The 26,915-nt window shown below is 37.7% G+C and overlaps 2 protein-coding genes across 11 annotated transcripts in view; one reads left to right on the forward strand and one right to left on the reverse strand.

Moving 5' to 3' along the window:
* ALDH18A1 (aldehyde dehydrogenase 18 family member A1) lies at nt 1–26,677 on the forward strand. Of its 10 annotated transcripts, none has more exons than XM_026679241.2 (18): nt 1–335; nt 8,729–8,842; nt 10,218–10,441; nt 11,318–11,467; nt 11,554–11,658; nt 13,281–13,439; nt 14,277–14,367; nt 14,657–14,781; nt 16,811–16,955; nt 18,170–18,243; nt 19,255–19,354; nt 19,929–20,149; nt 20,529–20,666; nt 21,607–21,802; nt 22,447–22,568; nt 23,730–23,916; nt 24,997–25,092; nt 25,781–26,677. In XM_026679241.2, exons 2-18 carry the CDS (start codon nt 8,758–8,760, stop codon nt 25,960–25,962), a joined length of 2,400 nt encoding a protein of 799 aa, XP_026535026.1. In that variant the 5' UTR covers nt 1–335; nt 8,729–8,757; the 3' UTR covers nt 25,963–26,677. The 10 variants fall into 10 exon arrangements, with proteins under 10 accessions (XP_026535026.1, XP_087820893.1, XP_026534942.1 ...); XM_087964767.1 differs by having other exon boundaries at nt 13,281–13,433; XM_026679157.2 differs by having other exon boundaries at nt 1–61.
* DNMBP (dynamin binding protein) overlaps nt 1–26,915 on the reverse strand; it is a 224,312-nt gene that overhangs the window by 175,075 nt on the left and 22,322 nt on the right. The gene's annotated exons all lie outside the window — the stretch shown is intronic.

Genomic DNA, 26,915 nt, shown 5'->3' on the forward strand with positions numbered 1-26,915 from the left:
ACTGCTGTCCGGCGGATTCGCTGGGCGCGTCGCGTGGCTTCGGCTGCTGCTTCAGACGTTCGTAAGTGATGCGGGGGAGAGCTGCCTGAACTCGACCGGGGGCTCTCGGGGTCCCGTCGCGCCGTTCTTGCGCTGGGCGGTGGTGCTGCTGGGGTTGGGATCTAGGCCTCTGCTTCGGAGTGGGCGAGGGTCTACATAGCCTCCTCGCGAGGAGGAAGACGCGTTTTTTTTTTTGCTGGGTCTGAATGCTTCCATCAATATCCCTTTCCCAGTCCGGGGCCATCCGTATCTCTTGAGACCAGAGTTCCCAAGTCTCTATGGCCGACGGCTGCCTGGTAATTCTTGGAGATTAACTCTCAACACGACTACAGATTACTGTACTCCCCACCTCTAAATTGCATGTGGATGGGGCACGAGCTTGGTTAGTGACTGTGGGATGCAATACAAAAGAGCCTTCTGTAGCACATTAAAGAGAGTGAAAGCTCCACTAGTGGACTCATTTGCTGGCCTGAAACATGTCTTACAAGAATTTTAGTAACTATGGCTAGCAATTCACACACCCCACCAGTTTTTTTAGTAAAAGTTTCATCTAGTGCCCTTCTGACTATTGAATAATTTAGCAAGGCTGAAAAAAATCAGGGCACCAGATTGAAGAAGGTTAGTTGCTTTGAAGGATGTGCATTGTCCTTGTAGGATAATACAACGATGGTATAAGTTTATGTTAACAGTTCGTTCGACATGCAGTACTTTATGTCGAAGAATGTTTTACAAAGCAATTTTAATTTCATAGAAAAGTTAATCACAACATTTTCAATATGAGAAAGCTGTAGTATCCTATTACAATCCCGCCTTAGTTGGCTGTTTAGCTTGATAAAAGTTTATGCTAGACTTTCAGGAACTTTGACATCAGATCCTTGTGAATAGGTAGATTTAAAAAAGCAAAGACATTATGGCTTAAGAAAGGGGAGGAAAAGGAGGTGCATGTATTTCATATGCTGCCTGTTTGAGCAAAAAAGATATATATTTCCAGATTTCACAACTTGAGTATGGGATTTAAGTACAGTAATGGGAGCAGATTGATAATTCGTTGCCTTGTGCTATAGCAGCACAGTTATACAAACTTGCTTCCTTTAATACACTATTACAGTAGGAAACCTTTTTGAAGCAGGTCTTGCTTGAATGTTTAAAAATACATAGTTGGCTTTCTCACAGATTGTAATGGGAGGTACACCTTATTATCAAATGGTTCAATGGAAATATGTTGCTATGGCCTGCCTCAATATACTGTATCTCCATAACGCTTCCTGCCCATCAGTGATCCCAGCTTACCTTTGCCCTATTTCCAGACACCTGGCATACTTTCAAGCAATTGGCATGTAGAATAGAATAGAACTGGAAGGGACCTTGGAGGTCTTCTAGTCCAGCCCCCTGCTCAAGCAGGAGACCCTATACCAGGGGTGGGCAACTATGGCCCTTTTATGAATTATGGACTTCAACTCCCAGAATTCCTGAGCAAGCCATGCTAGCTCAGGAATTTTGGGAGTTGAAGTCCACAAGTCATAAAGGGGCCATAGTTGCCCACCTCTGCCCTATACCATTTCAGACAAGTGGCTGTCCAGTCTCTTCTTAAAATCCTCCAGTAATGAAGCACCTAAAATTTCTGAAGACAAGCTGTTCCACTGGTTAATTTTCCTCATTATTAGGAAGTTTCTCCTTAATTCTAGGTTGATTCAATTCTTGGTTAGTTTCCATTGTTTGTTTCTTGTCCTGCCCTCTGGTGCTTTTGAGAATAAGTTGACCCCCTCTTCTTTGTGGCAGCCCCTCAAATACTGGAAAGTTTACAGGTAGTTCTCAACTTTTAACCACAATTGAGCCCAAAATTTCTGTTACTAAGCAAGTCAGTTAAGTGAGGTATAGATTGTTTTAAAGCTCATATAAGTACATATTTGAATAAAAATAAAATATCAGTTTATTTCCTGTATCTGTCGTCAGGCTTGGACATGTTAAAACAGAAGTCAATATATATTTCATGAATAAGTTCTGCTATTATCTTCAAAAAAGAAATAGGGAGATAGGAAATTCCATTTCATAACAGTTTGGTGAACTAGACCAGAGTTGTTTATCAGATGCATCAGTTTTAGTGTTCCAAAGTGAAGGAATTTCCAGTTGGAGCCAGCAGGCAGATGTTGAACAGAGAATAGTACAGGTATGAACTACTGCCATGTAACAATTTTTTGAAGAATACTAATCATATTTCCATCTTATACCAGAGATGGAAAATTTGTGGGTCTTTCAAATGTTGATGGAGTGTTACTTCCAGCAATCCCAGTGATCATATTTTAATGGTGATAAATTTTGAAAGTTTAGCCCCATCTGGACAGATACACATACCTGAACTCTATTATAAATGCAGTCTATTTTTAAATGACAGCAATTACATCTTATTTTATTTCCCTTGTTGTTGTTGCCTTTGATCTGGAATTTTCCTGTTGCTTTATGCTACTTGATTGGATCCATACATAATTAGTGGGGTGGGGGCAGCAGTATTTTTCCTCTGAAATGTGAGGCACAAGCTACCACAGATTGCCAGACTGGACAAGTTGGATTTGTTATAGCTTGCTAAGTCCTGCACTAGAATTTTTCTGAAGAGAAATAAACCAATGCCATACAGGTAAGTCCTGTTTTGACATCAGATTACTTTTGGTCTTCTATATTAAATGGTGAGTGTACATATTCTATGTATGTTTTCATTTTGTCATATGTGGTTTTCACATAATTTAGCCTGAAATTACATTTTAGTATGTAATTAACATATTGTACAACAAATTTTGAAAAAATCTTTGTGAAATGATTATCAATTTACACACAATTTTACTTTTTATAACTTATTTGCTCTGGTTAAATAATCTGTGACCGCTGTCTTCCACTAAAATAATTTATATCTTTAAAGAAGGTGTAGTAACAGTGAAGGACTAAAATTTGCAAAATGGAAACTGACATTTTGGGGATAGGAGGAAAACAAGTTTATCAGTTTTCTATATACTTCTCATTGGCTGAGATATAAAACAAGATAGCAGAAATGCAATGTAATTGTAATATTGAGACTGGAAATTGAATGCACATTATAGAATACTATGTAGTAACAGTATCTGTAAACATTCAAGTGTTGCAGAGGAACTATAATTGGGTGAATTTATAAATTGTTGATTATTATGGGCATAAGCTAGGTAAGTTTGGGACTTGTACATTTTCATTCTATTCTTTATAACGAGAGATTTTGATCCTTTTGCTTTCAAATTCAGTTAACCATAGTTTGGGATTGTGACTGAACCTTCATATGTTTTTGGGAAGCCATTTATAGGAACCACAATTTGTCAGTATTTGATTATAATGTTTAACTATTATTGATCAGAACAAACCTTCTAGTTCAGGGGTGTCTAACCTTGGCAACTTTAAGACTTGTGGACTTCAAGTCCCAGAATTCCTCAGCCAGCAAAGCTGGCTGAGGAATTCTGGGAGTTGAAGTCCACAAGTCTTAAAGTTGCCATGGTTGGACACCCCTGTTCTAGTTCTTCCTTACAAAAGAGTTGAAGCATGGAGATTGTAGTTATATTTCTGAATGGATGAACCAAAGTTTGCTGTTGCATTTGGAAGCAGCCATTGTACTGCTCTGAATAAATTATTGAATGTTGTAAGACTGTGTTTAGTGGAAGCAAGTTTCCTGCCCCATTTTTTATTTACCTGGTTACTATCTTTTATTCAGTAAAGCTAGGATTGTGCTTTTCCCTTTTTTCCCCTTCCTTTACTGAGAACAGTACACCCCCTTGCACTTAAATAAGTGTCACTTGTTCAACGCAAGAAAGCATGAAGTCCCAAATTCTGTCTCATTTATGCCAATCTCCTTGTGGATAAGGTGTTTGTGAACCTACGCAGGTCACATACAATTGATACAAGTCATCAATGACAGTCATGCTTCATAAATTGATTGACTACAAAAATCTGACTCCACAGTCCAGAAAACGTTCTATAGATGGGACTAATAATTGTCTGAATTTGATTACATTTAGATGAATGTGTACAAATACAAAATTAAAGAAGTATCTTTCAAGTAGAATGTTTATAGTAGAGATAATATTGCTAATAAACACCAGGTCTCCATACTCACCAGGTCTGGCTCTGTGGACTTTTCAGGTAAATTTGTTTAAAAAATTTGTTTAATAAGACAAGATAATGTGAAATTGTAACAGGACAGACAAAAGTATAAATATAATGATTTGAATTGAGATAATCAAAACAAAGTTGAGAAAATTAGAACAGGGGGAAAAACTACCCTGTTTCTCCAACAATACGGCCTCCCCCAATAGGAAGTCCCAGCATGTTTTATAGGCATGAAATGAAATTAAGCCCTTCTCCTCAAATTAAGGCCTATATTAAAACATGCGAAATGGGGGGGAATGGTGGGGGGAGGGGCTTGCCGTTAGGAAGTACTTTTGTGGCACACCCGGATATGGTGCTGCCTGCGTTGACCCTGATACGAAGTGCTCCACTAACGCCGAGGTCAACATCCAAGCCGTCGCCGCCCACCCGCCCGAAGATGCAAGGGAGGGGGAATTAAGTCACCCCCAAAAAGACGGCCTAGCCATTTTTTCGGGGCTCAAAAAAAAAATAAGACCCGGCCTTATTATATGAGAAACACGGTATGTAGAAAATATAAAATGGTAATAAGATATGGAATAGAATATAAAAATGAGCATGAAATTGAGTTTTGTGTCTGTATGAAGAAGTGATAACCTGGGACCATGCTATTTTCAAAAAAGATGTTTTATTTGTATTTTGTTTTTGTGAAAACCCAAATAAATTTTTTTTAAAAAAAAAGTATATCAAAATTCATTTCTGTGGGACTTTAGGGATGCTTTTGTGAGCATACCAGTACAGGTGCTCTTTCTTGGGCCTTCAAACTTCTCTCTTTTGTCCTCTTTGTTATTTTGCAGGATGCAGAGAAAATATTTTTTATTTCTTCTCTTGCTGTCAACAATCAGCTTCTCACAATATCTCACTTAATCACTAGAACATATACTGCTAACCAATGAGCTGTGTCTAAAATCGTGATTAACTCCACACTGACGAGCTTTGTATATCTCTAAATACCAAACAGCTGAACGCTGTATTTCCAACGTATTGTTGCTGAAGAACAGGAAGTGCAGGGAGCCTGTGTTTTCAGTTTATTTCACAGCATAGTTATACCTAAAATAAGTTTGTTATAAATTATAAAAATAATTTTTAAAGCAAAGTTCTCAAATCTAATGGAATAGAAAGAAAATTTAAAAAATTATAGGCAATAAAGACTCAACATTGTTTTTAAAAAAATAATTACTTTTAGTTAATTATTTTATATTAACACCTTGCTTTTAGTGAGTAAAAGATATCTAAGATTGCTAATAGGCAATTGAATTCTCCAGGGAAAGGAAATGATCAGCCCAGAATATTTAAGTTTCATTTTCCTATCTTTTTCTTCTTCACATTTTACCCTCACAGTCTTTGAAAATTGATCAATTAAAGAAAGATGCTTATGAATTTGTGATTTGCATTATACCATTTCTCCTGGACAGATATTCCACTTAAAAATAACCTTAGCTAGTTTGGCACTGAGGAAAATGGAGCAAAAATAGGAATGAGAAATAAAAGAAGTATCCACATGTTTAGAGAAATCCAGCTTTTCTGGAAGTAACAAGAAATTTGCACTGTATATTTAAAAAGTCAGAAAATAAAGGAAGGCAAAATCAAATAAAACATTGTGGCAGATGGCTTGCTAGCTAGAATCCTTAGCAAGAGTGATAGTCCAGAAGATTGATTTTGGTACAGAATTTACTCATCTAGTTTCTGCTTAGCTTTATTGCACTGAGGTAGTTTCACATATGGTAACTTGTTTTCATGTCAGTGAAGGTTAAGAAATTGTGTATACTCTGATGAAGAGTGGGGAGGAAGAAGAAAACTGATATTTCCTACATAAAATGAGACAGTAGTTGCTTAGGCCATCCCTAGAATTGTTATGGCAATAAGTCCTTTTCTTTATCAAGCTTTGGATATTACAGAATGTAAATTTTTCTACATTGAGATGATTTTCATATAGAAAAAAGTTGATGAGGTAGGATTACAGCCTTGGTTCAATATATTATGTATTTTACTAGCAACCATACATCTCAACCAGCTACCCATTTTTTTCTGCAGGCTACATACCTATACTCATAGTTTTCTCTACTAGACTAAGTCTTAGGATGTCACTGTGACTTCTTTTAATACAGTAGTTCCAGCCAAACTTGGCCCTGACAATATACTTGGAACTGATCTTATGGAGTCATTCAGGGCACCATGTACTCTGGCTGAAAGCGGTCATCTTTGGTTGATGGGGCATAAGGATACAGACAAGATGTTTTGAACAGTTTGATTGATCTGATTGTATACTTGATTCCTGTCCACTTGATTTGCATGTGGCCAAAGAGAAGCAACAAATTGTGTCTAAGAAGTGACTGATCAATGCATGTAAAAAGAAGCCAAATTGGCAGAAAATAGACCATGGCTTACTTTTGAATTTCGCCAACATGATAATGAGGGCCTTTGAGAACAGCATCCCACCTGTATAACTTTTAAAGTTGTTTTTGTTAAACAATGTATGGTTCACTTATATTAAGGCATGCAGGATGACTGTGTCTGTTTGAGGAAATTTATAAGATTGGAAACTTCGATACATGTTTAATTTGGGGGCTCTCCTTGTTACTAATATTTAGTAACAGGAATGATACACATTTATTTGGTACAGTATGCATGCAGTTTATTCTTCGGATCTGTACAAGCATAATAATTAAGAGAGGACAATGGGAAGCTATTAAATTGAGAAGAGTGGTGTTTGTAGGAGACCATGACTCCAGTAAGTGGCTGAGAGATGCATCTTAGTGGTAGGTAATACATCTGGTCTGCACTGGTGCCTGCTGCCGTATAGCATTTGTTGACATTTCAATCTTTAAGTTGGATTTTGTGCTGCAACGTGGAACTTTTTCATCAGACACTCTAGTGTATGAGAGGCAAAGCCTCAATTGTTGGGAGTCGGGTTGCATCAGCTGCTGGCAGCTCTTCCTGGTGGAACTGATGTGGCTCATCCCGGCAGCTCTAGGATTGGTGGCTAATATGCTTTTGTTGGGATTTCAGGAATTAAATGCCTTTTGACATTTTTCGGCTGCATCTGATAGAAATCTCCCTCTCCATTCTGTGTTTTCTTTATGAAAAGTAGGTAACAATGCTAAATGTTAGAAGCAATATGTTACAAAGGTAATTCTTGGATCTATTGCAAGACTTCTGTTTTGGATTAATTCTGCCAAACCAGAGCCAGGAAACTAAAGTTTTATGTACTTCTTTCATGCTCTTAATAAATAGTGATGCTTGGCTGCAAGGAATTTCATGTAAGAAATTTGGATGAAATGAAGTTGAGCCAGCTATGAGCACCTTGCTAATTCATGTTTTAAATATCTTTCAGGGAAAAACTTGTTTATAATATATAGTAGTATATGGTCATTTTTGTATCAACCCTGAATTTAACATTTTTAAAAATATGACATGTCTTATAATAGTATAAAACCAAAGCACTTGGTTTTATATGTATTTATGTAAAAGTTAATTATTTTGGCTTTTTAAATGGTAGCTTAAAATGCTCCAGGGCAATGAAGTGGAAAGCCACTTAAATTAATTCCAGTATAGCTTAATTTTACTTTGGGTGGGAGAATGAATGGGACAATATGAAAAGAAATAAAGTGGAAGCAGTCAGAAGCTGCCACAGAAGTAAACAGATGCAACAGTTAAACACAAAATCCTTATCATTAGCAGTGCTTTTAGGTAATCCTATATCTTCACTTTAAACTTTGGAGATGTATGCATATCAAATTGATACATGCATACATACATTGATTAGTAATAGTCTACATTGGTTTTTATTGGGGCTTTGGGTTTTTTTCAGTGATAAGTGCCTAAAAATGTCTCCGGTGCTTTCACTTTTAATTTTATGCGAATAAAAATAGAAAAGGTTGCTTGGTGAAAGTATTGGTTCAATCTGTGTATTTGAGGATGGTTTAGCTATCTTCAATTTCTGAAGGTATTTTTCCAATATTAACGGTGTGTGCTTTGTGTAAAACCTGAAATAGCAATAGCACTTTATACTGCTTCAAAGTGCTTTACAGCCCTCTCTAAGCAGCTTACAGAGTCAGCATATTGCCCCCAAGAAGCTAGGTCCTCATTTTACCAATTTCGGAAGGTCGGAAAGTTGAGTCAACCTTGTGCTGGTGAGACTCGAACTGCCAAACTGTTGGCAGCCAGTGGTCAGCAGGATTAGCCTGCAGTACTGCTTCTACCCACTGTGACACCACAGCTCATAAATAAAAGCACCAAAAAGTCTGTAATTGTTCATTAGCTAAAGTAAGTGATTTAGCTAATCTTAACAATATTTTCCAATCTATTTTGAAAAGAATTCCTCATTGTTCTGCAAAAAGAAGATACTTGTATTTATATATTTTCATCTTTCCTCCCCATTTCAATTTATGCAAGGAGAAACCCATGCTTTATTTTGAAAGTGGCATTTTCCCAGAATTTTTTTCTAATTAGCTGTAGAAGTTCTCTTTGATATGTAATGGGAAAATTGTACCATACAAAATCATCCCGGTTTTCCTCTTTTTTCTCCTTGCAGGTGTCCTTGGGTTCATCAAGATTTTGACAATGCTGCACCGAGTGGTTCTTCTCCCTTCCCTGCGTTCCTCAGGTCGATTTTGGCAGGTGTCTGATGTGGCTGGATCTCATCCTTGTATGTATGAGAGGGTTGGGAGTGGTGGTTCTCCTGTTAATAGGTTGCATTTGGGCAGAATTCTAGACCTGGTATCTTAATTCCCAATTAGATCGCTATAGGTGGCCAACAACAGCACCATTTTTTCACTTATAGCCAGGGACAACTCTGCCCTCTTGTGTCCTGTGGCAGCTTTGATCCTGAAAGCAGAAATGTTATTGATTACAAGTATGGCATCCTCTTTGAAGTTTATTCTAGAGGAAAAGTTCAACACTTTGACGAAACCGGAAAATTACTGTAGGTTTTAGTTTGACTCCTTTATCTGCTTATCAGTGTCTATTTTCAGGTTTCATAAATACAAATGGATCAGTGACATATAAGAAGGAATGGAGATTCTTACTGAAGTTCCTGCTTTTGCAATTAAAAGAAGATGCAACTTGATTATTCAGCAAACATTGCTTATTAAATTTTTGTTTAATATTTTTTTAAGATAAGGCAGTTTATGAGGCAGCTTTATATTTAAACATGTTTTTGAAATAGAGAAAAACATTTAATTTATTTATTAATCAAATTTATATGGCCTCCCATGTTACAAAACACTACTCTGGCAGCATACATCAATCAAATTGCAACAAACATGAAAACAGGCAATATAAAATCCAGATTAAAATACAAATTATAAAAATAAATACAGGTGGTCCTAAAATTAGAACCATTCATTTAGTGACTGTTTGAACTTATAATGGCACTGAAAAAAGTGACTTATGACCAAGGTTGTGTAATCAGAATTTGGGCGCTTGGCAAGAGGCCAGTATTTATGACAGTTGAACTGTCCCAGGGTTATGTGATCACCATTTGTAACCTTCCTAGCTGGCTTCGAAATAAGCAGAGTCAATGAGGCAAGCCAGGTTCACTTAAAGACCACATGATTCACTGAACAACTGCAGCAATTCATTTAACTGTAGCAAAAAAAGGTCATAAAATGGAGCAAACTCACTTAACAAATGCCTTGCTTAGCAATGGAAATTTTGGGCTAAATTGTGGTTGTAAGTCAAGGACTACCTGTATACCAACCACAAGGAAAGGGCATCAAGCAATGGAGCCATCTGAACATATCTCCGGTATTTATTTAATTTAAGTGTTTGTTTTAAAAAGTTATTATAATGTCCTGATATACATGGATAATAAATGGGTAATGATAATGAAACCCCTGAAATGTTTATCTTCCTGTATGAATATTCTGTTTGTGCCTGAGAGGTTACTTTGACAAATGTTTTCTTTGTCAACTTGAAGTCAAACAGGAAATAGACAGAAGCTTCCATCTCAGACTTGGGACAGGGAGGAGGAATTGGGATAGGTAAGTCCAGCTGATGCTTTTCCTATGTTTCAACTGCAGGCTTACTGGCTCCAAACCTGGTGTTGAGAAATAAGTCTGCCCGAGGCTGGAGTAACATACCTTTTATCACAGTACCCCTCAGTCGCACCCATGGCAAGTCTTTCGCACATCGCAGCGAGCTAAAGCATGCCAAGAGAATTGTGGTTAAATTGGGGAGTGCTGTTGTCACTCGAGGTGATGAATGTGGCCTAGCCCTGGGCCGATTGGCGTCCATCGTTGAGCAGGTAACTCAAGGTTCTTCATACCTAGCTGATTGATCTAAATTCTAAATCCATACACCAGTTAAAGTTGGTAGTGTTGGCGTATAAAAGAGGATGCTCCACAATAGATTAAATCCATCTTCAGTCAATTGATCAGACCATGCTTTAGAATCTTCCTCTTGTATTCTCCTTGTTCTAGTCCTTGATATGTTAACTATTTCTCTTTGCTGATTAAAGGAATACACAGGAATATGAACATTAATAAGTGTTCATGAGTGTCCTAAGTAGGAGAGGTGGTATCTTCGAACCTTTTCTGGTACCCATGAATGGATAAATTACATTCTTTTGGGATTATTTCAATCCTTTCAGAGCCCAACTGCTGTGGGGACACTGCATGGTTTTATATACTGATACTACGCAACGTATGTCAGCTTTGGAAGCCATATTAACACCAGAAGCTTCCATGCTGCCACATTTCTGTGCCTGGGAGATTGGGAGGAGGGGTTTCATGGAGCATATGTAGTCAGGCATAATAGCATTCTTCTTTTTGGTCAAGGTCATGGTTTTCCTGCACCTGGATGAGGAGTGGTTTAAGGGATGTCTCGAGTTGGGACGGATGGTGATTGGACCATGTGATGAACTAATGGGTGCAGAGGGTGGATTTGGTTTTTTTGAACTACTGAGGGAAAACCCAGAATTCTCAGATTCGGGTTTTCCCAGAGGTGCCAGTATGACAACTCTAATAAAATGGAACTATTGTCTCAGAGTTTTTGATTGGCGTTTGGTTTTGCTGGAACGCTGACAACATAAGCGACCTTGTTCCTTTGGAGAATGTTTGCAGTTGTGCTTGAAAACCAAAGCAGCATAAAAAGACAGAGGCTTCTTCTTTTGGACCCGTAGGTGTCAATGCTGCAAAACCAGGGCCGGGAGATGATGATTGTCACCAGTGGTGCAGTGGCGTTTGGAAAGCAACGTCTCCGTCATGAGATCTTGCTTTCACAGAGTGTGAGACAGGCTCTTCACTCAGGACAGAACCAGCTCAAGGATATGGTGAGTAACTGGGGAGAGATGCCAATGTTCTTGGAAATGCTACAGGTGCTGCCATAGCTGACTGAAGTGTTCTCTGATCTCTGCAGGCCATTCCTGTGCTGGAGGCTCGAGCCTGTGCTGCTGCTGGTCAGAGTGGGCTGATGGCACTGTATGAGGCTATGTTCACACAATATAGCATCTGTGCAGCTCAGGTAAAACACTTTGCATACATTTTGTGAAGGCTCTGGAGGGCTGCTAGTAGATTTCTTTATTGGCCAAGTGTGATTGGACACACAAGGAATTTGTCTTGGTGCAAATGCTCTCAGTGTACATAAAAGAAAAGATACATTCGTCAAGAGTCCAGAATCAAGGTATAACACTTAATAGTGCCAATTTTTGCAATGGGTACTTTTGTACCCTGTTCTAGGAGCTCCTGTTCATTCAAGTAATAGCACTGTGACAAACTGCAGGGGTGAGGCTTGCACCTTCAACACCAAAGTAAAACATGCCGCCAAATTCTCCATAGTCTAGATGTATAATTATTAGTAGATAGTAGTAGATTAGTAGATTTAGTAGATTAGTAGATTTGAGAATTTGACAATTCCTAGGGTTGCATTTTTTGAGAATGGCAGATTCCGTTTTTACGTTTTTTCTTTTCTCTTGTGAAGTCCCGAGTGGGTATGTATGTATACCTAATAGTTAAGCATACAGCTAAATCATTTACCTGTTAGGCAGTATACTTCAATTTCTAATTCAGTAAAAATTTTAAACAACCTAGCAGAAAGAAATTAGAAATAATTTACTGCACTTTAAAACAAACCTGCAAAGAATTTTTAAAATAAACGTACCAGCAACCTTTGTCTGTGATTATATGAAATTGATTTCCTTTATTGTAAAGTTATAGTTAAAGAATCTTGGAAGTCTGAATGTGCTTCCCCTTTTCTCCCTTTATCTTCATGTCTGAGATAATCATAAAAGAACAAGTCCTCATTTTCATGACTTCTAAGTTTATACACAGAGATTTTAATGAAAGTCCTCTCTCCCCACATGTCTATTAATAACTATAAAAAGTTATTAAGTCAGGATTTGCTTTTGCAGAATCACATAGTGAGTTTCATTTAACAAAGTGTATACTTCTATATAGCTAGTTACTTTTTCTTTCATGACTATTTCTCAAGACTCAAGATTCACTCAGTCTTCCATCCTTCTGAGGTTGGTAAAATGGGGACCCAGATTGTTGGGGGCAATAGGCTGATTCTGTAAACCACTCAGAAAGTGCTATAAAGCACTATGGAGTATATGTAAGCTAAGTACTATTGCTATTGTACCAGTATCTGAAACAGACATGTTTGTTGTTGCCTTACATTTTTTTCTGACAAGAGTTTCTGCTTTTATTTACTTTGTTAGAAACAGACTTTCCGTTTGTTGAAGGAAGACACTTTAAATTTTATGGCTTCCTGAATGCCATGCTGGCCTCTTTCAGGACTTGTTGACTCTTCTTACATGGTGGAATACTCTCTATTTGAGCAGCAATTATTGTAATATTTTATAACCTCCAGGCACAATGATGAGGCTTGGCTCTTCAGACATTTCCTTTGACCCTCTTTTTCACTAGTCCCCTAAATTTAAAAAGGAAAAAAATACAGAATTTCCCCCTCTTGTAGTAAAATGTTGAACTCCTGACAGTTTCCTGTATGCTTGTATGCTTTTGGCCTAAGTCAAATACAGTTCCTTGTTAAGAATTTGGAAATGTTGGTAGTATCTGTCTAATCTTGCACATCATACTGAAACTGGTAGAGGATCATTTTTGTCAGAATAGTTTTCTTTTTTTCAGATCTTGGTTACTAACCTGGATTTCCATGATGAGCAGAAACGTAGAAATTTAAATGGGACTTTGCATGAGCTGCTACGGATGAATATTGTTCCTATCATCAATACCAATGATGCTGTGGTTCCTCCCCCAGAGCCTAACAGTGACCTGCAGGGGGTAAACGTGGGTAACATCTTTTAGTGGGTGGTTGGTACATGCTTCTTTGTAGATACACCAACATGCTTACTGGTATGGCCATGCGTGCTTTTCAGAAATGCTTTGCATGTTGTGTAGTCCTTCATTAAAGCTAAAGGCTTAAAGCCTATCTTCAGACTTTCATATGAGCTTGTAAAAAAGATGCTGCTGTTTTAAGAATTACATTAACTTATACATTCTTCTACCAACCTAGTAGTTGGAAAGCATGCAAATAGGTAGTAGATAAATAGGTACCACTTTGATGGGAAGGTAACATGCGCCTTGGCATATAATGCAAGCCACGTGACCATGGAAGTGTCTTTGGATAATGCTGGTTCCCTCAGCTAAGAAATGAAGATGAGCATCACACCCTAGAGTTGGACTGACTGGACAGTATAAACCTTTATCTTTATAAATTCTTTCAACTAATGAGATGCCTTTCAGAAACTGGAATAAAAGTTAGGTTACTTTAATGAATAGCAAAGAGAGTTGTGCTCAGATGGTGTCCAGAACAATCTTTCCAAGTCGTTTTTAAAGTTGCCCTAATTGAGCTTTAATGCATGCTAACATGGGTTTAGTGCATAGAGTAGGAAGGAATACAGTGAGTAGGGTTGATATGTTTATCTCACTGCTTATGGAGGTAGCAATTTATTCTTTTTGTTGACTTGCCAGACTGACTGTTGACATGATGCTGATTGACTCCTAACTATGCAAATGCAAATTGCCCTCAGGGCCACTTCTGTGCTTTGCATTGCTAGGAATTAATTAGACAGATAGTGGTTCACTTGGCTAGTGTTACTGACCTTTTTATTATTTGGGTTTTAGGTAATTAGTGTGAAGGACAATGATAGTTTAGCAGCACGGCTAGCTGTGGAAATGAAGACAGATCTGCTAATTGTTCTTTCTGATGTTGAAGGTACAAAATATTTCATTGCCTAACCAAATTAATAATATGTTTATGCAATGTCTTGGTTCAGGAAGGGGGTGGGGGAGGTGGTTTTGGACTATACAATATTCAAATTGCCCCGTATCACACAACCTCAGAAGGAAACAAGAATGATAGCAGCCTCATGCGCTTTATTTTGGTTCTGCTATCACTCTTGCGGTTGACTGGATACTTGAAACTAATAATGCCACCAGGGAAGAATCAGAGATACTTTAATTCCATCTGATGCATCAGATTCATTTCTATCCTTCCATTTCAGGACTTTTTGATAGCCCTCCAGGGTCAGATGATGCAAAACTCATAGATATATTTTATCCTGGAGACCAACAGTCTGTGACTTTCGGAACCAAATCTCGAGTGGGGATGGGAGGCATGGAGGCCAAGGTTGGTCAGATTTTCTTTATATTTCTCATAAATGTCTGTTTCATTTTATTATTTTTCTGGAGAAGATTTATTTTTTATTTATTTTTATTTATTTATTTATTTTGTCAAACAATTATTAGATAACAGGTATAAGTATATAAAAACATGAAATGGATACGAATAAGAAAAAAAAGAAACAATAGGACAGGGACGGTAGGCACATTTTGGTGCGCTTATGCACGCCCCCTACAGACCTCTTAGGAAAGGGGTGAGGTCAATAGTAGACAGTCTAAGGTTGAAGATTTTGGGGTTTGGGGAAGAAACCACAGAGTCAGGTAGAGTATTCCAGACATTGACTACTCTGTTGCTGAAGTCGTATTTCCTGCAATCAAGTTTGGTGTAGTTTATCTTTAGTTTGTATCTATTTTGTGCTCTTGTATTGTTTTGGTTGAAGATGAAGTATTCATTGATAGGTAGGACATTGCAATATATAATTTTATATACTATACTTAGATTGAACCGAAGGTGGCATAGTTCTAGGTTGTCTAGGTCTAAAATTTCAAGTCTGGTGGCATAAGGTATTCTGCTACGAGTAGAGGAATGGACGATTCTTCTCGTAAAATATTTCTGGGCTTTCTCAATTGTATTAATATCAGATATGTAATGCGGGTTCCAGACTGATGAGCTGTATTCAAGTATTGGTCTAGCAAATGTTTTGTATGCTCTAGTTAATATTGTAATATTACCAGAGAAAAAGCTACGTAAGATTAGGGTTAACAACTCTTAATGCCTTTTTGGCTATGTAGTTACAGTGGGCTCTAGCACTTAGATAATTTGAGATGAGTACTCCAAGGTCCTTGACAAAGTTTTTGTCATCAACAAGGTCTTGACTGTTCAGCTTGTATTTTATTTTTTGATTTTTTTTGCCAATATGTAAGATAGAGCATTTATTTGTTGAGATTTGAAGTTGCCATTTGTTTAACCATGCTGACACATAGTCGAGCTCTTTTTGAAGGGTAGCAGCATTGTCAGTGGTGTTGAATAGCTTTACATCGTCAGCGAAAAGAACGAAGTTGCTCTTAATATAATCACAGAGGTCATTAATATAGAGTATGAAGAGAGTTGGTCCTAGAATGCTGCCTTGGGGGACACCACTGTTGACAGGTACAGGATTTGATAGGACACTCCCAATTTTGACCATTTGTTGTCTGTTTGATAGGAATGCTTCTATCCAGTTATGCAGTTGTCCAGAGATACCATAAGACCTTAGTTTTAGGAGTAGTTTGTCGTGTACCACTGAATCAAAGCCTTTACAGAAGTCTATGTAAATTGTGTCTATTGCTTTGCCCTGATCAAGTTGTGTAGTCCATATGTTTTACAGTGCAAGAGTTGCAGGTTACAGGACAGTTTCCTTCTGAAACCAAACTGTTTGTTAGAGAGTAGGTTGCTTGTCTCTAAGTGGAGGATAATGGATTGGTTAATAATTGATTCCATGACTTTACAGGTGACACAGCAAAAAGAGATTGGTCTGTAATTTTCAACTAGGCTGGGGTCTCCCTTTTTGAAGATGGGAATGACTGTGGCTAGTGACCATAGATATGGCAAGGAGCTGGTCCTGAAAGATTTTTCAAAGATTATGCTTAGAGGTTCAGCTATGGCAGTTAGCTTTTTTAAGAAGCCATGGCAGATAGCTTTTTTAAGAAGTAGGCACAAACTCCATCCGGTCCAATAGATAAGGATGGTTTTAGATTGCATAGTGCTTGATGTTTAAATAGCACTTTGGAACGTCTGTTGATGCTTTTGCATAAATCTCCTAATTCCTTAAATGGAAAGTTTATTTCTGCATTCTGTTTTTTTGTCCATGAAAGAGACTAAAACCACAAGCTGCCCTTATATGTAGATGTATGTATTTCTATAGAAATAAATATAAATATGTTTCTGATTTCTGTATCTTACAGAAAAATAATCAGATGGATGACGCATCCTTGGCATATGCCAGAAGGTTAAAATAGTTTGTTACTGTGAATATCTAAAAAGTTACTTTTTACAGGTTAAAGCTGCCCTATGGGCTCTTCAAGGAGGAACTTCAGTTGTGATTGCTAATGGAACACATCCCAAGATCTCTGGCCATGTCATCACAGATATTGTGGAGGGGAAAAAAGTTGGCACATTTTTTTCAGAGGTAAAACCTGCAGGTAAGTTGGGGCTGTCATAACTATCACCTGTAAAGAAAGAAGAATATAACTTTCAGGACACAGCAGGCTAAACTTCTCTTGTCTGGTGCCCACTAGGTCCTTTGAACCACAACTCCTAGAATTTTCCCTCCTGGACTGGAAGTTCTAGTCCAAAAATGTTGGGAAAGGCAATTTTAAGCCTTTAAGCTATTTGTTCCTTTGACCATGAAAGCCATAAAGCCATGGAAGTTCTATTAGCAATAAAAGTATTATGAATAGGTGTCTTGCAGGGGAAAAAGGTTTCTTTTGGAATGTGAGCACGATTTGTATGAATTTGGGAGCATTATGACACTTTCAGAATTTTGAATTTAATATGCACAAAAAAGGGAAAAAAAGACATTTCTAATAAAAAAAGACTTTTCTAATAAACTTATTAAATCATAATTGGGGAGCCAAATAAAGACATAAGATAAAACCTGAAGAGGCTGTATAACTAGATCTGGTAAATATTAGCTCTGTTCACTCCAGAATTTTATATACTGTTAATGAATGGTGGCTGCTACAAGAAGCAAATATGACTATGCATCAGATTGGGCTGTTATTATCCACTTTGCTATATGAACAATATGTCAGGTGTAACATAACAGGAGAATATTGTACAGTAGATACACAGTAAGCATAAAAGAACAATAAGTCAGAGGGTCAAGAATAAATGGATGCTAATGTGAATAGAATACAAAAGTAAGTTAAAAGTATAAAAGAAGTACCTTGAGGTGATTTGCTCATAGAATGAGAAGGAATGAAGATCAAACTTGAAAATAAATAGATGAAGAAGGAATCTGCTAAGGAAAAGAGGAGGTTAAGAAATACGTAATTGGAGAGAAGTGATCAGATCCTCAAAAAAGAAAGAGTGAGACACTTAAAGAACAATATGCAACATATGAATTGAATGTGATTGGTTTGCCAGGACAAAAGGTCAGAGTGAACATCTCTCACCCTTATGACATTCAGGAATGTCAGGTTGACCCAGGTCCTGGGATAGGCTGGTTGTGGATCCCTCGTTAGATAGAGTTAGTTTAGGGCTGGGTGTTTTGTTTTGATAATTGGGTCTTTACGTGTTCCAATTTATAATAGGTATTAAATATGATTAAATTTTTAAAATTATATCCTTGTACTACATGGTGGAATTAAAGATCAGTGTTTACTATATAATGTTCTTTGCTTGGTTTCAAAAGGACCAACAGTAGAACAGCAGGCAGAAATGGCTCGAACAGGAGGCAGAAGTTTGGCAGCACTGCAACCTGAGCAGGTATTTATTCCAGTTGTAATACAAAACGCTGTAACTTTCCAAATAGCTGTAGGTGTTTGTGGCTCAATAGCACTACAGTAGTACTCAATTTACGATCACAGTTGGAGCCAGAATTTCCATTTTAAGCAAGGCAGTTATTAAGTGAGACGTGCCCAGTTTTACTTTTTGCTATAATGGTTAAGCAAATCACACAGTTGTTAAGAGGATCCAGCTTCCCCCATTATAGTAAGTCAGGTGAGAAGGTTGCAAATGGTGATCATGTGACTATGGGACTCTGTATCTGTCATAAATAACATGCCAGTTGCCACACACCTACATTTTAATCATGTGACCATGGGGATGCTGCATTGGTTGTAAGCGCAGAGCTGGTCATAAGTCACTTTTTCCAGTGCTGTTGTAAGTTCAGTTGCTGAATGTTTGCAAGTTGAGAACTACCCATATACAAGAATAAATCTTGCAGAAATGTTAATGTGGATTTTTCTCTATACAAAGGTACTTATATTCTTGTACCATGGCTTTCCCTAATCTGGTAGTGCTCTCTGATGTGTTGGAGAACACCATTTGCAATTCCCATTCATCAAGTCATTGATGGATGGAAATGATAGGAAATATATCTGGAGGGCACACATTTGCAAAACGTTGACATTGGATCCTTTTTATGCACCTCTTATGAAGAACAATGTTGATGGCACCTTAAAGTATCTGCACCTAAGGAGAAGCAAAGTAGTAGCAGCGCCCAGGAATCATGCTTTCAGGATATTTGCAACAGTTGCTCTTCACTAAGAAAGCAGAAAGCACTGAGAAAGTTTTACTTGAGCCCATGAACCAGGTGGGGTGACATAACAGTTCAGATTTTATGTACTGGCCAAGAGGCTGGCCATTTCCAGCATTGGATGTGGTCTGCACAAATGATGACCAATGGAACTGTATTTGACTAAATTCAAGCTACAGAAAGGTAAGTTATCAAAAACTACCTGTAATGACATGGCTGATGACCCCTTCTTACTACAGAGAGCTGAGATCATCTATCATCTTGCTGATCTTCTGACGGACCAAAGAGAAGAGATTCTTCAGGCTAACAAAAAGGATTTGGAAGAGGCTGAGAATAAAGGTACTGTGAAAAAGGGTTCAGAAGCTTAACATTGTTTATGGAATAGGAGTGATTTTTCATAAGGATAAGGCATTTTTGAGATTGATTATTTTTTGTTTTCACATCCTGAAAAGATTGATGAAGCAATTTGCAAGCATTCAGAAATATTTGATCAAATTCCTTTGAAACTTTGTAGTCCTAATTTTTTTTTGGGGGGGGGGAGCTTTTCATAAATTAGGAATTAGCTGTTTTGATGGCTGCAGATGTGATCACTGCCATATTGGTATTGGTCACTTGTAATAGTTCAGACATGAACACTATCAGTGATACACGATTCTATGGCATCATTTAAGCACTGTGTGGTTAACACCTTCTTGTCCTTTCTTCCTGACTATATTTTGTTCTTTTGTACGCTGTATTATCCACTGAAAGTAAGAAAAAGACATCTTTGTAATGAATAACTAGGTCTCCTGTTTCAGGAATAGGAAAGATTTCTTCCCTGCTGTTTATTTTACCTTTCCCATAGTTGCCTTACTGTGGATCCCATTAACTGTTGCAACTGATCTGTGCCCTCTCATTTCTGATTCCATTTCAGGGAGATTGGCTCTGCCTTTGTTAAAGAGACTCAGTCTGTCAACCTCCAAGCTGAACAGTTTGGCCATTGGTTTGCGTCAGATTGCTTCATCCTCACAAGACAGCGTTGGCCGTGTCCTTAGAAAGACAAGAATAGCAAAGGACTTGGAACTTGAGCAAGTGACTGTGCCTATTGGGGTCTTGCTAGTGATTTTTGAATCCCGTCCTGATTGCCTTCCCCAGGTATTGTTTCATTTTTATCAGTAGTAATATTATTTATTGTGAAATAGAAACATACAGTACTTTCATTTGTGAAATATATTTTAAATCACTTCTCTGATCATTCTTTTGCCTCTTTAAAATAGAATTTCAGTCTCAAGCTCATATGCTTGCATAGTATATATTTAATTTATGATGCAGATCTTCTCCTAGTGGATTCATAATCTTTAGTGTTTATCCAGTTACAGAAAAACTAGGAAATGTGTCTGGGAATTCTTAGAGATTTGGCACAATACATCTCAAGGGTGCCAGATTGAAAGAGGCTGTTTTGATAGACTAAAATGGTACTGTGTATCTGTCCTTTACTGTTCTTACTATGTTGTTCTCTCTCATTTCCTGACAGGTGTCTGCTTTGGCTATTGCTAGTGGAAATGGTTTGTTGCTAAAAGGAGGCAAAGAGGCTTTACACAGCAATCAAATCCTTCACCATCTGACTCAAAAAGCACTTTCAGTTCACGGGGTGAAGGATGCAGTGCAACTGGTGAGAGCTTAGGAACACAATCTAGGATAACTCCAGTGGGGAAAGTTATTATAAGATAAGGAAACCTCAAATCGATGTCAAAATCACTTGCATTTTTGAAAGAAGAGTACAAGCCACATAACACTGCCATTTTTCTGTTTTTAAGAAAAAGCTTGATACTTGGAAATTAATATTTGGATGAGGAAATGAAGTGAGAATTACTGGTCGTAAATGTTTCAACAAAGTTGTTCTTTGTTGGAAATTATGTTGCAGGTTATTGCATCTGAAACAGATTTTTTGTTCTTTTAATTGCAGTTTGTTGGAATTTTGTATCGAAAAATTACAGCTTAAGGATTTGTGCAGTGCAAGGAATTGTTTTGGAGCAGGAAAGGATTGTGAAAATGTTCTTCATTTGAGGCTGTGCTTTTCCACTTGAGAATCTGCGACTGGTTGAACAGGCTATTCCAGACACTGTTCTCTAGAGCTGTCTTATTTTAACAAACAAGTTTGTTAAACAATGTTTATATACAACTTTTATTTTCAAAATTTCAAAGTGATTTCAGTCACCTATATGTGAGTTGAGCAGCTATATAAATTTAACAATAATAATTTACAATGCTCATCAAAGGATACATTTAAAACATCATAAAATAGGGTAAAATAAAAATATCTCGTAAAGGAGAATTTAAGCAGTGATGGCTGATACAATAATTTTAAAAATAGCTAAATATATTTGTATAGGGTCCTAACAAAACTATTTTTGTTAATCTGTTTCGTTTTTAGCCTTATGATGAATCTTACAGAATTCATTTATATATATTCATATTTAAATACATGTGTGTGCATGTATATGTACACATAGAGACATATATACCCAAACATAAACGTATATATGCATGCACACACTTGTCTGTATTTATATAAACTAATATTTGTGACTTGACTGTTTTGGTTTTTACAGGTGAATACCAGAGAGGAAGTGGAAGATCTTTGCCGATTAGATAAATTAATAGATTTGATCATTCCCCGTGGCTCATCTCAGCTGGTTCGGGATATCCAAAAGGCAGCCAAAGGAATCCCAGTGATGGGGCACAGTGAAGGGATTTGCCATATCTATGTGGACTTGGAAGCCAGTGTTGAGAAAGTTACTAGAATAGGTGAGAGATTTTGTTTCTTAAGGGTAAGCATGGAGTAGGTGAACTGTCAAGTCAAGTCTCTACTTATCTATATATTTTGGATGTTATAGAGTAGCCTTGTGATCCAAATGTACAGTAAAACTGACAAAATCCCTAAACATAGGAGCAATATAGGTAGTCCTCAACTTACAATTGTAACTGGGCCTGGAATTATAGGTGTAGATTGTTGCAATCATATGTAGAGGCACCCACATGACCAGAAGTAATTTTCTGCTCTTTTTTTGGCCACAGTTGTTAAATACACCCATTAATTTGAATGGGCATTTTTTTTGCCAGAAATTGGCCAAAAAAATTGTGAATTGCTGTCACGTGACTGCAGAATGCCACCATCAGTCGTAAAGTTGATCTGTCCAAATGCAGTCACATGGCTGCAGGGAAGTGGCGTCACCATTTACGACATCTGTGATTGTAGGGAAGTGGAGTCACCATTTACAACATCTGGAGGTGTTTTACAGGCCAGAAAGTAGTCGTTCCATGGCCATCATAACTTCAAACATGTAGTCCAACACACCTGGAAAGTGCCACTCTGTAGGATGATTGCTTTCCAGCATCTTTAAACATGTCTTTAAACACTGAATTAAACCAATTATCTCTCCTTCCTCCAGTGAGAGATTCAAAATGTGAATATCCTGCAGCCTGCAATGCTTTGGAGACACTGCTAATACATCGGGATTTGCTGAGAACTCCTGTATTTGATCAGATTATTGACATGTTGCGGGTGGAACAGGCAAGTGAAAATGGTTTCCAGTGGGGGTTAAGTGTAACAAATTGGCTGTCAGTAATTTCAGTGCAGTGCGGGGTGCTGTCTAAAATATGACACTATCAATGCATACACTGAGAAATTTCTAAATGCAGGAGTAAGAGGTGTATATATATCGTTTTTAGCAAACTAGTAGTAGTATTTGTTTGCCCTGATAGCGCATATTGATTGAAACCAGGCTTTCTAATAGTGCACCTTAGCTTTGGGATTCTTTGCAATCTTATTTAGATTGGACAAAAATTAAAAATATTTGAAAATAAGGTTCTTTTTGAGAGTCCTGAGTCCAAGTTCTTGGAAACGCAGAATTCCTCAATGAAAATTGATTGATTATTGTGTAATATTCTTGGAACCAGATTATAGTGCTGGATAGTGAAAGAATTTTATTTACAATTTCAAAGGCCGAGAGCTTGATTGAAAAAAACAACTATGAACTAGCCTCACAAATGAGACAGAAATTCTTCATCTATATTCCTATGTAAAAGTTTATGACTGAATTATGCATTATGACCCAATGCTGAGAGATTTTTTTTCCAGAGACACATAGAGAAGAATATGCCCAAAGCCAAATTAATGTGTGCAGCCTGGGAATTCTGAGAGGTGCAGTCCAAGTGCATCTGCAAGATCCCAGGTTAGAGAAGGCTGATCTTCACTGATTGATAGGGCTCTCTAAAGTTTCAGACAGAGACTTTTCTGGCTCTACCTGGAAATGCCACTGATTGAATTGGGTACTGTGCATGCAAACCCATGACACCTAGCACTCTACTCATCTTGGCTGGATTCACACTTCACTCTGGATAACTTTGTGCCAATCATCCTCTCAGCCTGACTTACCTTACAAGGTCAATTGCGGGGGTAAAATAATCTCTCGTGTAAGCCACCTCGAGCTCATGGAGAAAAGGCACAATATAAATTTAACAAATAATGTAATCATATTTGGTTGTATGAAAACACACTCAGTAACGTGACTTACAGTTTAGTAAGATGTGCAAACCCAATTAAGGCTTACTTCACCAATCAAGTGATTGTGTTGTACAATGTGTGCATTGGGTCATCTATGTAACCAAAATATTTTGTGCAGAAAATGATTAGGCAAAGAATGCATAGTAAAGTGTATTTGTCTTTCATCAGGTAAAGATACATGCTGGCCCCAAATTTGCCTCCTATCTTACATTTAGCCCTTCAGAGGTGAAATCACTTCGCACAGAATACGGGGACCTGGAATGCTGCATTGAAGTGGTGGACAGTGTACAAGATGCTATTGAGCACATTCATAAATATGGGAGCTCCCACACAGATGTAATCATCACAGAGAATGGTTAGTGGCAAAATTGACTCCTCTGGTGCAATAAAATGCACATGTCTGTGTGAAGGATTCAGGGTAGTTGGCACACAGGCTGCTTCTGAAAGTCCTGTTTAAGAAGGTAAAATTCTGCATGATGCCTGTCTTCCCTTGCATTTGTAGATGCAATTTCAAATCCTAAACATGACAAAATGACAAAAACTGCATCGACATCACAAAACAAGCTCTGTCCTTTTGTACTTCCATCTCAACCTCATATAGAGGTATGCAAGGGCAAAGTTTGCATCATAATGCCACAATGCATATTTGCCCCCCATGTCTCCTTTGCCATTGCCACTGGCTGCAGCTGCTTCCTCACTAGCATTTCCAGCCTCACATCTGTGAACAGAGCTCCCAAGGAAAGATGCTCTTGTCACCTTCCTTGATACGGCTGGCATTTCCTAATGTTTCCAGAGAAGCGCAGATGGAATACGTTGTGGCATCCTTATTCCACAAGTAATATCTGAAAGAGGCGTCCCTGTGACTTGTTTTTAATTATTTCTCTCTAAGGCTGCTCTCTGTTGCTAGAGCTCTCAGTTGCCCATTATTCCATGCTTCTTCCACTGATCTATTGGGACAGAATGATCATTTTCTGGGATGAATCCCTCTTGGTCGAAACAATATACAAACTGGGAGTGATCGGCAGGCCTTGCAGCTGGTACTTTGAGTACTTTTAATACTTTTAGAAGAGACACATGAAGAGAGAGACATCTCCAATGAGAATTTAGTGTGGCCACAGATATTTGAGTGACAAATCCTGAAAGAAGGCCTAGCTGCCTGGCCTTTATCAAAGATAGGAACGTTAGAACATTTTGTTGCAGGTTAGATTTTCAAAAAGATAACCTACAGAATCATCTATGACAAAATATCTGTTTCTTAGTTGCAGGCATAGTGCAAACTATCTTAGCATCACATTAATAAAAAAAATAGATGCAACACATAGAACAGGTCCAAAGAAGTGATTTTTCTTAAATTAGAATTTCCCACAGCAGCATAATACTATTATAAAACAAGTTATTCAATAAGAATGATTTTTTTCCCTTTTGTCGTCTTCAGAGAACACAGCAGAGTTCTTCCTACAGCACCTGGATAGTGCCTGTGTGTTCTGGAATGCCAGCACTCGCTTCTCAGATGGCTATCGTTTTGGGCTGGGTAAGGGAACGTGCTACTTGCTCTCTGCATGCTTGAAGCTAAATGCAAAACATTATCTTTAGGTTAAACCTATCTGCATTTCAAGTATGATTGACTTTTCTTTCTGGCATTTGATATTTTAAGGGGATTTGCTAAACTGCCTTAAAAAGCTTTGGGATATTTTAGTATTAGAGCAATTTAAGCCAAAATGCAGGAAAAATCTTGATGAGGTGGAGGTTATACAACGAGCAGAGCACTTAAAACCAGTGTAAGATGTTGCTAAAATGCCCTGTTCAGGAAGTATTGTGGGAAAGATGTAATGGAATCAGTGCATAATCAAGAAGCAATTGTCAACAGCAGCCTGTAACAACCAAAGTATGGCATGAATGATAAAGTAAGCCATAGAAAATATGTAAGCGTTTAGCATGAGGATGCAATTTAAATAGAAATATACCAGATATTGGCTGAACACATTTAACTGCTTTCCATTTAGTGCTGTGTCAGAAAAGGAACCCAGGTAATCTGAATAAAGAGGAACTCTTTCAAGAAGGAGAGAACAACCTGATAAACCAAGAGATAGAAATGAGTAAATCCTGGCAAGATTTTGAAATGAGGGAAAACATGATTTGGATAACATGGCCTGTAACATTAGAGAGTATTTCCCCCCTTTCTGTTTCTCTTTAAATCTATTTTTATCTTTCTTCCTCAGGTGCTGAGGTGGGCATCAGCACATCACGGATCCATGCCCGTGGGCCAGTGGGAATTGAGGGGCTCTTGACAACTAAGTGGTTGCTACGTGGGGACAATCACATTGTTTCTGACTTTTCCGAGCAAGGGAGCATGAAATACCTTCATGAGAACCTTCCCATCCCACAAAGGAACACTAACTGAGAATCTGAGCGAAGAGCATGGTACTTATTAGGGCTGTTGTTATTTCCTGGGAAGGAAATGAGCCTTTTCTAGGCATGCAGTTTTTATGGGTGCTCAGGAGTGTGGAAAGTGGGGTTCTCTGCTTTAGTTCCCCCCCTCCCCACTCAACTGCATTGTGTAGGGGACACATGCAGATGCATTACAGGATCTCTTGCAGTGCAGGAAAAAGAACTTTTGATCTGTCATTAAAGAAGATGTGTGTCATCAAGTCTTTCATAGTTCACTCCAAATCACTGGAAAGTTTTTGGCTAGTAGCAGAACTGAATGCCTTTTTTCCCTGATGCTTTTCTTGCTTTGGGAAAAACATTGGGGTTTTTTTTCTTTCTCCTTCTCTAGAAATTTGTAGCAACTTATTTTAATTTTTAAAAGTGCTCCATCAGTTCATGTCTTACTTAATATATTGAATTATCTTAATAAATTTTCCAGGTACAAAATAAATGCTCTTTATCCTCCAAACATTATTTTTCATGCCTAATATCCTTTAATTACTGGCTGCCTTGTGGGATAAGAGGCTAGGACAGTAATAGTTGTACCAGTCAGGGTTTTCACTATGACCCTTTAATGAATATTTGTATCAAATATTTTGTTCCTGAATTTTATATAGAATTTTATTTCCCGAGACAAACATATTTTTCCAATTTCATGGTTTTGCAAATAAAACTCCCTTGCAATAAAATTATGGATTCAACCATTTTGTTTGAAATATATATTGTGTTGTACTAACAATGGGTGACACATTTATGTAGCTGGCAACACACATTGTGGAGTTGTACTTGATTAGCACTCACCTTATTTTTGTTTGGCAAAATCTTTTTAAACTTTTAAGCTCACATATACTTATGAGTTAAGTGGTAGTTATTTCTATTTTGAATACATCATTCAGAGCAAGATGCTAATTTCCCCATATTAGCAAG

This window comes from Notechis scutatus, chromosome 4 (genome assembly GCF_049901735.1).
Source record: "Notechis scutatus isolate UNSWTSFEM ecotype Mainland chromosome 4, rNotScu1.2, whole genome shotgun sequence".
Taxonomy (NCBI): Eukaryota; Metazoa; Chordata; class Lepidosauria; order Squamata; family Elapidae; genus Notechis; species Notechis scutatus.

Excerpts from the sequence above, each read along its gene's own strand:
- ALDH18A1 (XM_026679000.2), top strand. Across the intron at positions 14,368-14,656 it reads TGTTCTTTCTGATGTTGAAG|GACTTTTTGATAGCCCTCCA; the intron begins GTACAAAATATT and ends CTTCCATTTCAG. Across the intron at positions 22,569-23,729 it reads ACATGTTGCGGGTGGAACAG|GTAAAGATACATGCTGGCCC; the intron begins GCAAGTGAAAAT and ends GTCTTTCATCAG.